Source organism: Gouania willdenowi, chromosome 24, assembly GCF_900634775.1.
Source record: "Gouania willdenowi chromosome 24, fGouWil2.1, whole genome shotgun sequence".
Lineage (NCBI taxonomy): Eukaryota > Metazoa > Chordata > Actinopteri > Blenniiformes > Gobiesocidae > Gouania > Gouania willdenowi.
The window spans coordinates 20,638,094-20,652,411 of NC_041066.1; the positions used below are offsets into that span (position 1 = coordinate 20,638,094).

Consider the following 14,318-nt stretch of genomic DNA (forward strand, 5'->3'; position numbering starts at 1 on the left):
ACATTTTCAGTTGCACTTTTAAAAAGAACTATTATGCAGTTTTGCATTGTTTACTATAGAACCAGAATTTAAATTAATAGGCTTCTTCTTCATTTGTATTATTCCTTTATTTCATTCAAGATTTATTTTTAGTTAAATTGCATTGTTTTGAATAGTTTATCAAGGGATTCTTTTGACAATGAAAAATAAAAAGAAAACGGTATAGTTTTTTTATGGTTTTTTCCCCCAAAAAAATAAAGGAATATTTTTCAGTCATCATTTTTCTACAGTCCCATTTTGTAAAATAAATCGTGAGAGAATTGTATCATGAATCGAATCGTATCGGGAGTTGAGTGAATCGTTACATCCCTAATATCAGGACATTTTTGAAGTGTGCACAGTGGGCAGACTAGTCATACTCAATCGCCCCATGATGCATTGCGAGCAAAACGTAAAATCGTCCTGGGACCGGCTTCAAACTAAAGCATCTCTTCTTGTCTTCCATTAATCTTTTTTTTTAAGAATTTTGTAAATAAGGCTCTTGTTTTGAAGTTAACCAGAAGTTTAGTCAGTAGCATGAGAGCAGGTTTCTGAAACCCTCCAAAATGTTGGCATGAAATGTGTTTTCGTGTGTTTTATGAATCAATGTATTCTACTTGATTACTTTCTGGCTTAAAATGCTTTCAGAACTTTCAAAGGTGGAGAATCAACTGAGACATTTAGCCTCAGTGTCCTTGAGGTTTTTGTCGTTATAGGTTTGAAATGCATTTTGGGAAACTTGGAAGTACAGTTCAGTGGGAATGCTCATCATCCTAATCATGTCTAAACTAGACAGTACTGTATATAGTCATTGAGTTTGTAGTTTATACTTTATAGTACGGAGTGTGCTGTTGTGAACACAGCCTCAATCTGGATACAGTGCTTAACCATTAATACAGGAACATTACACTGAGAAATGCACTTGGCCCCTTCCTATACTTTATCTTCACCCACTTCTGAAGCTGGAACACCACCATACCATAGTATGAGTAATTGTAAAATGATCTTCTCAGAGTAACACCAACTAAAGCATCACAAAGACTAAGGAAATGATCCTGGACTTACAACAATCCACGTGCATTGAGGACTCCACCCTGTGCTGCATACTAGACCAGCTGGTGCTGAGGATACAGAATTTCAAGTTGTTGTTTTTTCCCCTCCACATCTGACCCACTTTCATTTGGACTAAAACATCTTCCATGGATAGAAGGAAAGTAAGGCAAAAGTAAACCTCCCTCTTCAGCCACTGATCCTTTTTCTCTTGCCAGATGCGAGCCTACAAAGTTACCGGCAACTATCCCTGTTTTACATATGGCTTTCTCTTAAACTTGAATACATTGAAAAAATTCACATTAACTCAGTGGTTCCCAAATTTTTCACAGTAATGTCATATACAATGTAGCCCTATAGTGACATTTGTCCCTGAATTTCACCTATCCTATTGAGGAATAATATATAATAAAAAAGAAGAATAATCTGTTATTACACAAGAAAACATCTTATTCAGAATTATCACTAGATTCATTGAATTAATTAGCCTACTGGCATTTTCAGTGAAAAGCAAATCTCTTATTTTGGAAAAAGAAGTCGACCAAAGATTTGTTGATTGAACATATATCAGTAATACGACATATTCATCACCCTGACACTGTGAGATAAATCTAGCTGAGAAAGGTGAGGTTGAGAGGACAGACACAAGTTTGCAATGTTTGGCTGGATTTGAGAGTATGAGTCTTAAATCGTTGTCCACGCAAAGTCTCGTTCTGTATTTTGTTTGTTTTATGTTTGTCAAAAAAGTACGAGGTGGCAGAGGGCATCGAGCACGTTTTGCTAGCGCAATGTAGCTCTTGCCATCTTTGCGCTTTATTTGATGAGATTGGCCGATGTAAGACTAGAAAAACAATGTGCAATTTTGGTGAAGTTTTGTTTGCATTTGCTCAAGTGCTGATTGCGTTTCAACTTCAAGCTTGTGGGCGGGGACTCCTCCAGTCAATGTTAGAAGTCTTTTTATTGGTCAGTGCAAATGATGGTGTAAAAAAGACTTCTACAAATATACAATATATTATATTGTTTCATGAGAACTATTTTCTATTTGTAAACAAAACCAGCATTTAAAAAAAAACCTAGTAATGACAGTTTTGTTTGCAAATCATTTTTTTTAAATGATTATTTTTGTTTGCAAACCTTCATTCTTTCAAATCCATTTTTTGCCTGATTGCATAAAAAAAAGAAATTTTTCTCTGTGGACCTAACCCTAAACAAACCACACTACAGAACTCACTCACATGTGCTGTCCCTGACAGGAGAAAGAGCCAAAAGTGGCAAATTTGTGGCATTTTGCATCAGTAAATGTAACCCTAAATTGTTTTTCTGGTCAGACTTCATTTGAACTAAAATTATCGAGATTTATATCGTATATCACCATTTTGAGAAAAAATATCGAGATATGAGTTTCGGCCCATATCGCCCAGCTCTGGCAGCTTGTTATTGGTCACATCATCTGATCATACCTTTGAGCTGGGGCAGGGGGGAGAGCTCCACCGGGGCGCTCTGTGTGCGGTACTGAGACGACCCTTGGGATCTCCTCTGTCTTTGAGCCTTTCTCACGGACTTCCTCGTAAAGCCGTCCACCTTCTCGGATGCAGAAATGGCCGACATTTTGAAGAATAAATCAGACGAAAGACTCCCAAACGAGATATGATTGTATGATCCCTGTGCGTCAAAATGCAATGTTTTCCTCTTCTGCTCCCCCGGTTTACTTCAGCATCAAGATTGTGCAAAGTGGTCCAACTTGGGCTCGTTTTTGTTTTGTTTTTTTCCCCCTGTCCTTCTGCTATTCTGTACAATCCAACATGATGGGCGTGTGTTCTGTATAATCCGTGTCCAAGTGCTGCATTATTAGTAGGCTATACCTTGGTAATTACAATTTAAAAAAAAAAAAAAAAATTCAAAGCATGAACTATGAAAAACTCGTTCATACAACACCCTGAGTTACAAATATGGACAATAATCTAGTCAATTTCTAATTTTCTAACAGCTACAGGGGGGGAAATCAACCTGTTGCAAAAAGTAAAAACCGCATAGTAAAAAGTTCCCTGAACGCAGCAGCAGCAGCGCAGTGAAGCTAGGCTGACAGCTAACCTACGGAGCTACGGCTAAAATTAGCTAACGTTACTGTGTGCAAAAACTACTATAGAAGACTGGCAGGAAATTCATTTGCATTAGTCATCACCCCCATTAGAGCCACATAGGTTGACGTAAAAACAGAAAAACGTCTTCAAGCACTGTTTTTTTAAAAGAATTGTTAGACTTCCGCTCAGTATGTCTTCAAGGGAGAAAAAAATTATCCGCCATCAATGAAGTTGCATCTCGCTTGCTCTCAAAAATAACGCCGTTTCTCCGTGTTTCTTTGTAGCGATTAACATATACACAGTGCCTACGTGTTGTCCCCACAGCTTTAAAAAAAGAAACAGTGTCCTTAAGTGTAAGTTGGAGAGCGTCGTGCAGAGAAGGAAGCCATAAACACTCCACCGTCTCCCGTCTGCCTGCGAGAGGAGAACAGGGGGACTGAGCGACGATGACAGGTGTACGTCATGATTGACGTGACGAACAGCCAATAGTGTGAAGAGACTTCAGAAGTCGGAAAACTTTAAACCAATTAGATTACGCGAAGAAAACAAGGGCGGGACTTGACGCATAAAAACACGAGTGACGTTATATAAAAGGGTGCGAGTCGGCCGAGAAATAATACCGTAACTCCTGTAACTTTCACTCAAATATAATCAATTAAAAATGGCACATTAGGGTCACTATTGCTTAACGACCCATCTGTATTTTTATACTGAGATTTAAAGGATTTTAGTTGAATTTAATTGAACTTAGAGTAAAAAACATGTCACTTAAATCTAAGTAAATCAATCCACATCAGTAGACTATTTTGTACACCAACACTTAAGTATTTGAAATATAAATTCATTTTGTAAACTGTAAATAGGAAACTGACAAAATGCATAACAATAAATTAACTAGGGACGTTCGATATTAGATTTTTGCTGATATCCATCATGCCGATACCATAAAACACAAAAAATCAGGTTTACAATATTCAACCTATACTGATATATATATATATACACCATCTACCCACCAAGCTAATTTTAGGTCACATAATGTATATATTACAAAAGTATACAAAATAAAACAAAGCAGTTTTGTATTTTGTTGTATATTTTGTTTATTTGTATATATTCTATTCATATTACAGGTGTTTTTTTTATTTTTATTGTTTTATAATAGTATTCTTTTACTCTATTTATTCTTTAAGGGCTTAATGGGGGACTTGGGAACGTTATGTACATGTTATGCACATCATGACAAATTAAAATCTTTGAATCTTATATATCTCTATGAGAACCATGGCCTCAGATTTGGAGGTGCTGATCCTCATCTCGTCCGCTTCACACTTCAAATCCTGATTTGATGAAGCCAACAGAACATCATCTGCAAACAGTAGAGATGAGATCCTGACCGATTTTGGAACAAATTATCAGAGCTGCAAAATATGAATACTTAAGTCAACTTTAACTGTGAAAACAAACCCATTCATGTTTTAATGTTGTCTCAAACAACAGCAGGTCAAACAATATCACATTTGTATAGCTTATAATGGCCAATAACATCGTTAGCAAGATAATATTGCCCATCTCTACAGTAACCACTCATTGGTGTACCAACTAGCGATCCAAAGCTCAACAATGAGAACCAAAGCATTTGTAGTTTAATAAGAAGTTGACACTTCTGAACACACAAATTTATGTATTCAAGGATTGTTGCATTACCACACTTTTATTTGTTTAAATACAGGCTCTTCTATTAACTAAAACATGTGTGAAATATGAAGCAGTGCACTATTTAACTTTATTTATTGGTAAAGAGTATGAACATCAGACAATTCTGAAGGCAGCAACTCCAAGAATTTGATGAAAACAACTTCTTAACGTCAGAAAACATTTAATACTCACATACAGATTATATATAAAAGTCAGTATCAAAATTAATTTTGATTAAAAAATGTATAATCTTGTCCAGAAATGTCTCATTCCAGTGGCTTTTTGGGAAAATACATGGAGATTTTCTGCATGCTTTGCTGCGATTGGATATTCTGGAGGGGGAAAAAAAAAAAAAAAGTTAAACATTGTAATGAATATGTTGTAAACAACAAAATTAAACCTTTTTTTTCAGCATTTCTTCTGTGATTTTTACCACTTGAGGTTTTTCTTTAAGTCAGAGGTGTCAAACTCATTTTAGTTCAGGTGCAAAACACGAAGCAATTTGATCTCAAGTGGGCCACAGATTTTATGTGAGAAAACAAGTAATTTCAACATTATCGTGCCCTGGTTTGCACTTCTACGTAAAGATAAAATACAAAATATGTAAGAAACTGACAATATCCAAGCAATAATTTCCTAGATTTTATGACCAATTTCTATTTAATTAAGGAAAAAGTTATATAATAATTTAAGGCAAATTGAAGGATTTTGTAAGAATTTAGAGTTTTTCAAATAATTTCAAAGTTGTGCCCTAGGTTGCACTTCTACGTATATCTAAAATACAAAAAATTGAATAAACCGACAATATCCAAGAAATAAGTAATAGGAATCAGTCTTTACTTTAAATTTTCTAGATTTTGTGACAAACTTCTATTTAATTAAGGGAAATGTGTAATAATGTGAGAAAAAGTGAAAGATTTTCTAAGAAATGTGCGTTTTTTTCGACAGTTTAACATTAAAAATGACTAGAATCACGCAATTAAAGCAACAGGAGTGTTGAGTTTCATTTACACAATAATTCATGTTTTTGCTGTAATTTTTACTTCCTCCTGCAAGCTAGATTTGGGAGTTCTGTACTTACTGGTGCAGCTTGTGTTTTGATGTCTTGTTTCTTAGAGGTGGTGGGACTTCTGGGGCTTCGTTGACCTATTCTAATTTTCTGGCTCATGGCTGACAACCAGTTTCCTGCTTTGGGTGGAGAACAGTTTTCTTTCTCAGTCTCTCTTGATGTGCTTTCATTGCTACTGTCCTTTGTTGTTTCCGGGGTCTCCTCAGCAGAGCAGCAGACGGCGGTAAGATGCCGACATCTCTTAGCTGCAGGGTTGAGTTCGCTAATACATTGGCACCGTTCTTCACCCTCACATGCAGAAGATGAAGAGTCACTGGTCTCCAGACGTCGTTTAACCTTCCGCTCTGGGGGAGGGCTGCTGGTGCTAACTGGACTTTGAGGACAAGGGGACGGGGAGACTTGTGCGGTCGTTCCCTGTCTTGGAGATAACCATTGTTTGATAGACGTTGGCGTTCTTTGACGAATGGTGGTTTTCTTAGTAGCCTTCTGAGAGTGGACGGGTGATGATGTGCTGGAGGAGAGTGGCATGGCGGCTCTGTTAGGGGCACAGACGGCGAGCTGAGGTGAAGCTAAGCCACCGAGACTCTCAGGTTTCAGCTTCTTAGCAGGAGTTGTTTCCACTTTTAATGACGGCCCTTTAGAATGGAGAGAAACATTGCATTAGCTAAGTTAAATCTGTCCATCAAGTGCCAAATCTCCTCTTTTGTCAGTTTTTTGGATCAGTGTTCCTGATAATGGTACATGGCATTAATAACAATACAGTTGGTCCAAATATATGGGTACCCCCATTTTTGGGAGAAACTGCGATGAAATGCACAATCCTACGAAGGACTACAAGATGAAAGTCGTAATTTTATTACATTAAAGCCATATTTTAAGGTGAAAGTCATGATTCTGAGAATAAAGCTGTATCTCTAATGGCATAGCGCTCAGAATTTCATGTTGAAGTGAACGCAACTCACACCAATAGCCCTCAAATGGACCGCTTCCAACCAGTTCCACCTCCACTAAAGAGCATATTTCATCCAAATCAGTCTGACTCTTTCATCGCAACTAACGCAAACGTCTGCAAAGTGGCTTTAAAGTCCTTTAACTGATAACAGTGTGGTGTTGATGGGCCAAAAAGGCTCAGTATTTCACCATGTGTGAAACCTAAAGAGAAATATAATCCTTTACTCGCATAAAGTTCCGACTTTATTCTCAAAATATTGCTACTTTAATCTCAAAATATTATGACTTTAATCTTAGATAATTACAATTTTAATCTTGTCGTACCCAGATTTTTTATTTTTATTTTAATGTTTTCCTGATACGCTGTCGTTGTACAATCCTGATCTGATCCAGATGAACTGGGTGAGGGAATTAAGGAACCAACCCGACATACGCGAGTCAAATTTCACATAGATCGGTCAATTACGAACAGAGATGTGAATTTTTGACCACCATTGATGAGAGATGGGGATTTTTCGGTTTTTGAAACTGATCCAGAATCAGCAGATTGATCTGTGTCCCCTCCATAATTTAATGGAATCTTCTGTGGCGTAAGGTCCATCTTTGGTTAAAATTTTGTCTGAATCCGTGGCGTACTGATGTAATCAAAAGTACTCCAAACAAACAAACGTTGGTGAAAATATGACCTCGTCAGTGTAGGGAGTAATAAAGCAGATATGTAAACAAATGAATAGTCAATAAGTCATGTGTTTACCTAATTTAGACGTACGGTGGGTCCAGCCAACCATGTTAGCCTGTCCCACTGATGAATCTGCTTTATCCATTTCTCTGTGCATTCGCCAGATCCGAATGGTGTGGTCATCTGAACAAGAAGCGATCTGGTAACACAGCAGTGAGTCATTAGCAAATGTTAACAACAAAAAAAACGCCAACTCATCGTCTCATTAATTGTTTTACTTTTGTGAAATCGGTCGGACACCAGACGACTGATGTCACTTCCTCGCTGTGGCCTTGGAGCATCATGGGAGGACGTTGATGATCAGAGATCTGAAATGTTAAATGCATCATTTCTCACCACAGACAATAGAAATATCCTCTAAATACTGTTAGATTTACAGGAAATCGATACCTTCCAAATGTACGTGTGGTTGTCACTGGAGCCACTGGCCAAGAACTGGTCGTCTGGGCTGATGGTAGATTTGACGTAAAATGAGGAGTTCTGGTGGCCACTAAAAACAGCCACTGTGGAAAGAAAATATTAGGATTTCACCGTAAACAATAAATAAAGCTTCAATTTATAGTCGTTTCATCACATTTTCAGGACATTCCACGCACTTTGGTCTCAAAAAATTCAGAATTTTTTACCATTTTTGTGTGATTATTTTATAGGTACAGTACACTGTAATTTTGTTAGTTTGATTGGATATTATGCTTTTATATGTTACTAGTATATATTCTAAGAGAGTAGGTGTAGCTGTATTACTATACCAAATTTCAGTTTCCTATGTGGTGTAGTAGCTGATATTGGAAGCTGAAAATGGAAGAAAAATAACAACGTGTAAAAATCAACACATTTGGCCAGATCTCAAAAAGTACAGTTTGCCTAACGGAACAATTGATAAAAAATTTTGAATTTTTTTAGACCAAAATGCATGGCCCAAGACTTTTTCCTCCTGATTCTGGAATTAAAGATAAAACCCTGTTTACTCATTTCCTGTCCAGTCAGAGTCTGTTGTCAGATAAGCTAAAGAAGCCTTAGCACCATCTAGTGATGCATTTACGATTAGGTAAAAAACACCAGTTTAGGAAGAAAGATGCGTCATTTGTGTTTAAAGTTGTTTTGATTTTTTTTCTTTTTTTTTTTTACCTGGCGACGTGTTGACGCCGCAAACGTTAAACATGTAAATACTGTCATCGGTGCAGTTACACATCACGTTAGACCTGGAGGAGTCCAAAACGAGCCCAGAGTAGCCTGTAAAATAGAAATAAATGATTGTCAGTCAATTACAATTACGTCTTCAATTATTATGGTGACCAGCACTTTTTCTCTTTAATTACAACTAAAATTGTATTTATTTTCCCCCTGAAATCAGTTACAATTACGTTTTCTGTTACTAAAGTTCAATTACAATTAATCACAAATACTGTTATGAATAAATAACAAAGTGTAACCTTCCTCTTGTGTTAGCTTTCAGTTTTGACCCATGTCTTAAATCAGCTGTAAAATACACTAAAACAATATCTATCATTTCATTTGTTTTTCATCTCTTGGTTACCTTGTTAGGCTTCCTAATCAATGAAAATATTGGTATTCATATTTTTTGTGTGGGTGTCTGTCAGTATACCCCTAAATCAGTGTTTCCCAAACTTTATTAACCCCACGTGCCCCTTAGCCTTTATTTATTATCTCAAGTACCCCATAGCTCATGGTATTGATTATTTATATATGTCTGCAGGCTCGTTTAAACTCTTTCCTGCGTATCGTCCAATATTAACCTTGAATTAAGGACTTTTTATCCATTTATTGCTGATGTTTTGCTCGTTTTAGAATTTGAACTTCAGCTTTTGGTGCATTTTAGAGAGTAAACATGTCTGTGTGAACGTATGAAAAAAAAAAAATCAATCATGTTAAAAAATAAGCTGACAAATGTTTCTGTGTACCCCAGTTTGGGAACCACTGCCCTGGATTTAAAAAAAAAAAAAAAAAAATTTAACGGTAAAATTATCCTCAAAAGAACAAACAGGTAAACTTGATATAAAACATATTAATAATTAACTACGTAGGCCTATGTGTAAGCCATATTACTGTAACGTGGTTCCAGTTTTGCATTTAATTAAATTGTAATTGACAGTCTTTATAAAATGTACTTCAATTACAAAGTCAAAGAACTGAACTCAATTTGAATTCAATGACGTTTATAACAAAAACAGAAATTTTCAATTAAGATTTCAATTATAATTGTCATAATTGTAATTAATTACAAATTACGCATGTTATGTTCTTGAATTCTTGTTGTGACTGTGTTTTGTTTTTGTGCATGTACGCCGAGAAGGTTTTTTCCGAGTTTTAGACTGTGCTCCTCAAGAGGGAACTCAGTTTATGACCTGCCTTTTCCCCTCTTCCTTTCAACCAGTTTTCCCACTTTTCATCTAAAATACGGGACCTGCCACCCACAGTGCTTCTGTGCCTGTACTCCCATGTTAAATGTGATTGTCTTTTCAGGTTTTCTTGGACGGGATGAAACTAAAAGTGACTTATCAGGAATAAATAAAGTATTCTGAATCTGAATTACAGTTCACAACATAGTAGAGAACTATACTAACCCAGTCGCATCCGCATACAGGAACCTGCGTACGGGTAAGACTGCAGAGGTATGGGATCAGGACGAAACGAAGTAAAGTTCCTCCTCAAATCCCACATCTTTATTACTCTGATGATGGTCAACAAATTAAACAGGAAAGAGGAAATTATTAATCAATATTTCACGCAAACTCTGGATTTTGTATATCTGCTGAAATAAGAATGATGTTTTTTTTTGTTACCCATCGACAGCCCCTGAAGAAATCAGCGTGTGCTCATCACGAAACAAGACCACCGTAACACTCTGCTGGGAATCCTGCAGAGAAACATTGTCTACTTTAAGGTCAGCCACTCATACATTTCACCAGGTGGATAAATAGAAAACGGACCACGCTGGGAGCCATGCCCCGCATGCTGCTCCGCCTCTTCTTGGTCTTAGCGGGGGCGTTTGTCTCTGCTTTGTTGTGGGCGCCACTGATCTGGTTCACCTGTCTGTAGAACCCGTCTAAGAATAGCAGAGTCAAATATCAGCCCAGTTTTTACAATGCTTTAGTTTCACAAGATGTAAAATTACTACAAAATAAAGTGTTTGTAAACCTTTTTTACTGCATCTAATGTCCCACACCATGATGTTTCCATCGCGTGCACCAGTGCAGAACACAGCTGTTGGAAAGACAAAAAAGCATTTGTAGTATAATAGTATCTTAAAGTTAATACTGTATCTGAACAATTAAAATAAGACAAAAACAAGAGTATTTAACCTCAGCCAAACACTAAAACTCCTCCTTACCAGGTAATGGAAACAATCTGGATCAGTGATCCTAATCACGGAACCATGATCAGGATCACCTTAAACCAGGGGTGTCAAACTAACTTCAGATCAAGGGCCAAATATGGACCAGTTCCATCACAAGTGGGCCACAGGTTTTAGGCAGGAAAACGAACAATTTCAACATTAATGTTCCCAAGTTTGCACTTCCAGTTATAAATTAGACAAAGTATGGAAGGCATCAACAATATTTAAGCAGTAAGTGATTTGATTTACTTTTTGACCAGTTTTTATATAATTTGGGGAGATTTTGTGGAATAATTTGAGAAAAATTGCAGGATTTTGGAAGAAGTTTTTTGAACAACAATTTACAACTAAATTATTTGGTAATTTTCAGTGTCTCCTATGGGCCAAATCTGATCCTCTCAAGAGCTGGATTTGGCCCCCGGGCCTTAAGTTTGACACATGTGCTTTAAAGGATTAGAAGAAATTTCTATTACCATTAATAGCAATACAGTAGGTCCAAATGTATTGGTACCCCCATTTTTTCCCCGAAAAATCATGATGAAATACGTAATCCGGATCCGATCTGAATGAAACTTGGTGAGGTAATTGAGCAACCAACTCAACATAACCAAATCAAATTTCATAAAGATCGGTCATTAACCAACCGGAATGTGAATTTTCAAAAATGTTCCAATGATACAAGATAGGGATCTGGATCCCCTCCAAAATGTAATGTAATCTCAATCTTCCATTGCGTAAGGTTTACTTTTTGTATTTTTGATTAAAATTTTGTCTAAATCCATTGAGTACTTTTGACATAATCCTGCTCACAGACAAACAAACAAGACAAAATTTCAACTTAATCAGACAGAAGGTGTTAATACAAAATCTAGATTTGTTTTTTTATTTCATAATCAGAATTTTGTGTGTGCGCTCATTCATATTTCACAATAAATGCAACTTGTATCAGTTTAGAGTATAAACAGAATGCAACTCTATAGTTACTTGCAACAAAAAAAGGATCTGAGATAATACCTGACTACGCATCATGCACTGCGTTTATAGAAGTAAAAATGGAGCTATCTCATCCAGGCGTGTGTGTGGCACAGATATTATATCATAATAAATATTTAATAGTCCTTCCACTGTCTACTTTCCTGTCTATAGGGGCTTGTTTCTCTGCCGCTCCTCCAGGGATGCAGAATGGTGACGTTCATCGCATTTTGATGACATAAATGTGACCTGGCCGTTCACGCAGCAGCCGTATTGCAAAATATCAGATGCGCATCGAATTCAGGAGCACATATGAAAGTAGCCTGAGTTGAATCTGTACCATTCAAACTGTCTTTAACAGATCGGATACAAGTCGCAACTGGGCAAAAAAAAAAAAAAAAGGATTGGGGTTGCATTTGAAGTTTACCTTTCTCCTGTGGAGCAAATGCAACAGACTTGAGGCTGCAGAGGTGACCCTTAAAGGATCCTAACATCTCTCCAGACGTCACATCCCAGAGTCTGGCCATCTGGTCACCTGCAGCCGTCACCTGGAGGTACAACACATCAAAATATCACAACTTTATCCAGATTCAGAAATAGCGCACCATAAATAAAGTACAAGTGTTTCATTAGAGAGTCAAAGAGTTAACATTTTCTGTCTGGTGGTATAAAATACATGTGCACTCACCAGCTGAGGCTCCCCTGGTACCCATGCGATGTCAAACACAGCATTCTCATGAGCCAGCCATTCTACAGAGTTCACAAAACATTAGACATTGTTGTGACACACATTAAGCATTAAAAAAAAAAAAAATTCCCACAAATACCTTTAAGAAGTGGCTGTTTACAGCTGTCTGTGTTGTAGATTCTAACAATGCCTTCTTCATTGGCTGCAGCCAGAACATTCTGTAGATTTCCTCCTGGAAACAGACACGGAGGTTTAAATTTAAAAATGCTGGTATGTGTATATATACAGTATGTATATATAGGGAGAAGAAGGATTACCAGAGCAGAATGCTAATCCAAATGGTGGCACAGAGTCCCCCACGTTCCCATAAGAGATGTGTTCATCATGTCTCACACACTGGAAGCCTTCGAGCATGAAGCTCAGTGGGTACCTGGACCAGGAGTCTGCAGGAAGGGCTGAGGAGACCAGAGCGATGTCAGTGCAAGCATGTAATCTGGGTTCAATATTAATGACTCAAACTTTTTTTTTTAATGAAGGATTTTTCTATGGTCGAATTTTTTAAGATTTGGTAAAATTATCAATAAGTACATAATTACAAATAACAAAAGTGTGTATATCAAGGGTGTCAAACTCATTCTAGTTCAGGGGCCAAATACAGACCAGTTTGATCACAAGTGGGTCACAGATTTTAGGCAGGAAAAGAGCAATTTCAACATTAATGTGTTCAAGTTGCACTTCAAGGTATTAAGTTACACAAAGTACATATGAAATCGACAATATACAAACATTAAGTGACCTTAAACTTAAATTCACTTACATTTCCTTGATATTATGAACAATTGGTATTTAATTTAGTAGAGTAATTTAAGGAAATTTGCAGGATTTCAAAAAAGTTGGGGTTTTTTTTCATCAATTTGAGAATAAAAAATGACTAATGACGTGATGTAAGCATGGGAAATGTGTAGATTTATATCTATGTATAATGGGAGGGGCTAAGATTGCTACAACTGAATTAATGTGTAATTTACACGTAGAAGATGTGCGCTTATATAGTTAAAATATATGGCTAAATAAGAGAGAAACTTAAAAATCCGAATATCAGAGGCAACTACTTGAGCAAAAATTTTTGTGTCGATAATGTATGAAAGTTGGAGCTCAAAGTTGCTCCTCTCCAGCATTTGCTGGGACTGCAGAGAGAGCCACAAAGCATGCTATGGCTACTTTTCAAGTTTCTCACCGTTCTGTCTCCGTTTGCCCACTCCTCTGTCAACAACCGAGCGAAACAACATCCCTGCGCTCCGACACGAACCGATCAGATCTTAATATAACCGTAGAAAGCGACGCTTTAGTCCGATCAAGGGGCGCTGGTCCCCCTTCCTCCCCCAAGCCGTCTGGTTATCTTTCCCGCGAACTGATCGTCTACACGGGACACTGAATCCCCCGCTTCCGTGACGTTTCACGCTCTGATTGGTTGACGCTCCGACCTCCTTATTCTTCTTCTTCTACTGAGGTTTATCGGCAGTTGGCTAAAAACAATCACGTTTCCATCTTCACTGGTCGGGAGTGTGAGCCAATAAAATGAAGAACACATAAAAACAACAAATATTATTTACTTTACTCGTGCTGTTGAGTTTAATATTGCCAAACCGCGAAGCTACGACTTCCATAGTGATGCATTGTGCAGTTTCGTGCAA

The 14,318-nt window shown here is 37.2% G+C and overlaps 2 protein-coding genes across 2 annotated transcripts in view; both read right to left on the reverse strand.

Annotated features, from left to right (window-relative positions):
• ppp2r5a (protein phosphatase 2, regulatory subunit B', alpha isoform) overlaps nt 1–3,600 on the reverse strand; it is a 42,484-nt gene extending 38,884 nt beyond the window's left edge. The window contains exon 1 of the mRNA XM_028439438.1: nt 2,529–3,600. Coding sequence (XP_028295239.1) covers nt 2,529–2,676 — 148 coding nt within the window. The 5' untranslated portion in view covers nt 2,677–3,600. The remainder of the gene's footprint in view (nt 1–2,528) is intronic.
• A 1,472-nt stretch (nt 3,601–5,072) lies between these two features.
• Nucleotides 5,073–14,034, reverse strand: dtl (denticleless E3 ubiquitin protein ligase homolog (Drosophila)). The gene is made up of 15 exons (XM_028439882.1): nt 13,862–14,034; nt 12,942–13,079; nt 12,764–12,856; nt 12,625–12,686; nt 12,364–12,484; nt 10,766–10,831; nt 10,558–10,673; nt 10,411–10,484; nt 10,192–10,298; nt 8,735–8,839; nt 7,997–8,109; nt 7,825–7,914; nt 7,622–7,745; nt 5,929–6,551; nt 5,073–5,179 (listed from the first exon to the last, which is right to left on the reverse strand). The coding sequence occupies exons 1-15, from the start codon at nt 13,911–13,913 to the stop codon at nt 5,114–5,116; spliced, it is 1,950 nt and encodes a 649-aa protein (XP_028295683.1). The 5' UTR covers nt 13,914–14,034; the 3' UTR covers nt 5,073–5,113.
• Between the last annotated feature and the right edge of the window lie 284 nt (nt 14,035–14,318).

Coding starts and splice junctions, on each gene's coding strand:
- dtl (XM_028439882.1), bottom strand. CDS start 13,913: ATGTTGTTTCGCTCGGTTGTTGACAGAGGAGTGGGCAAACGGAGACAG. Junction 10,674..10,765: donor CATTAGATGCAGTAAAAAAG/GTTTACAAACAC, acceptor TGCTATTCTTAG/ACGGGTTCTACAGACAGGTG. Junction 5,180..5,928: donor TCAAAACACAAGCTGCACCA/GTAAGTACAGAA, acceptor TTCCCCCTCCAG/AATATCCAATCGCAGCAAAG.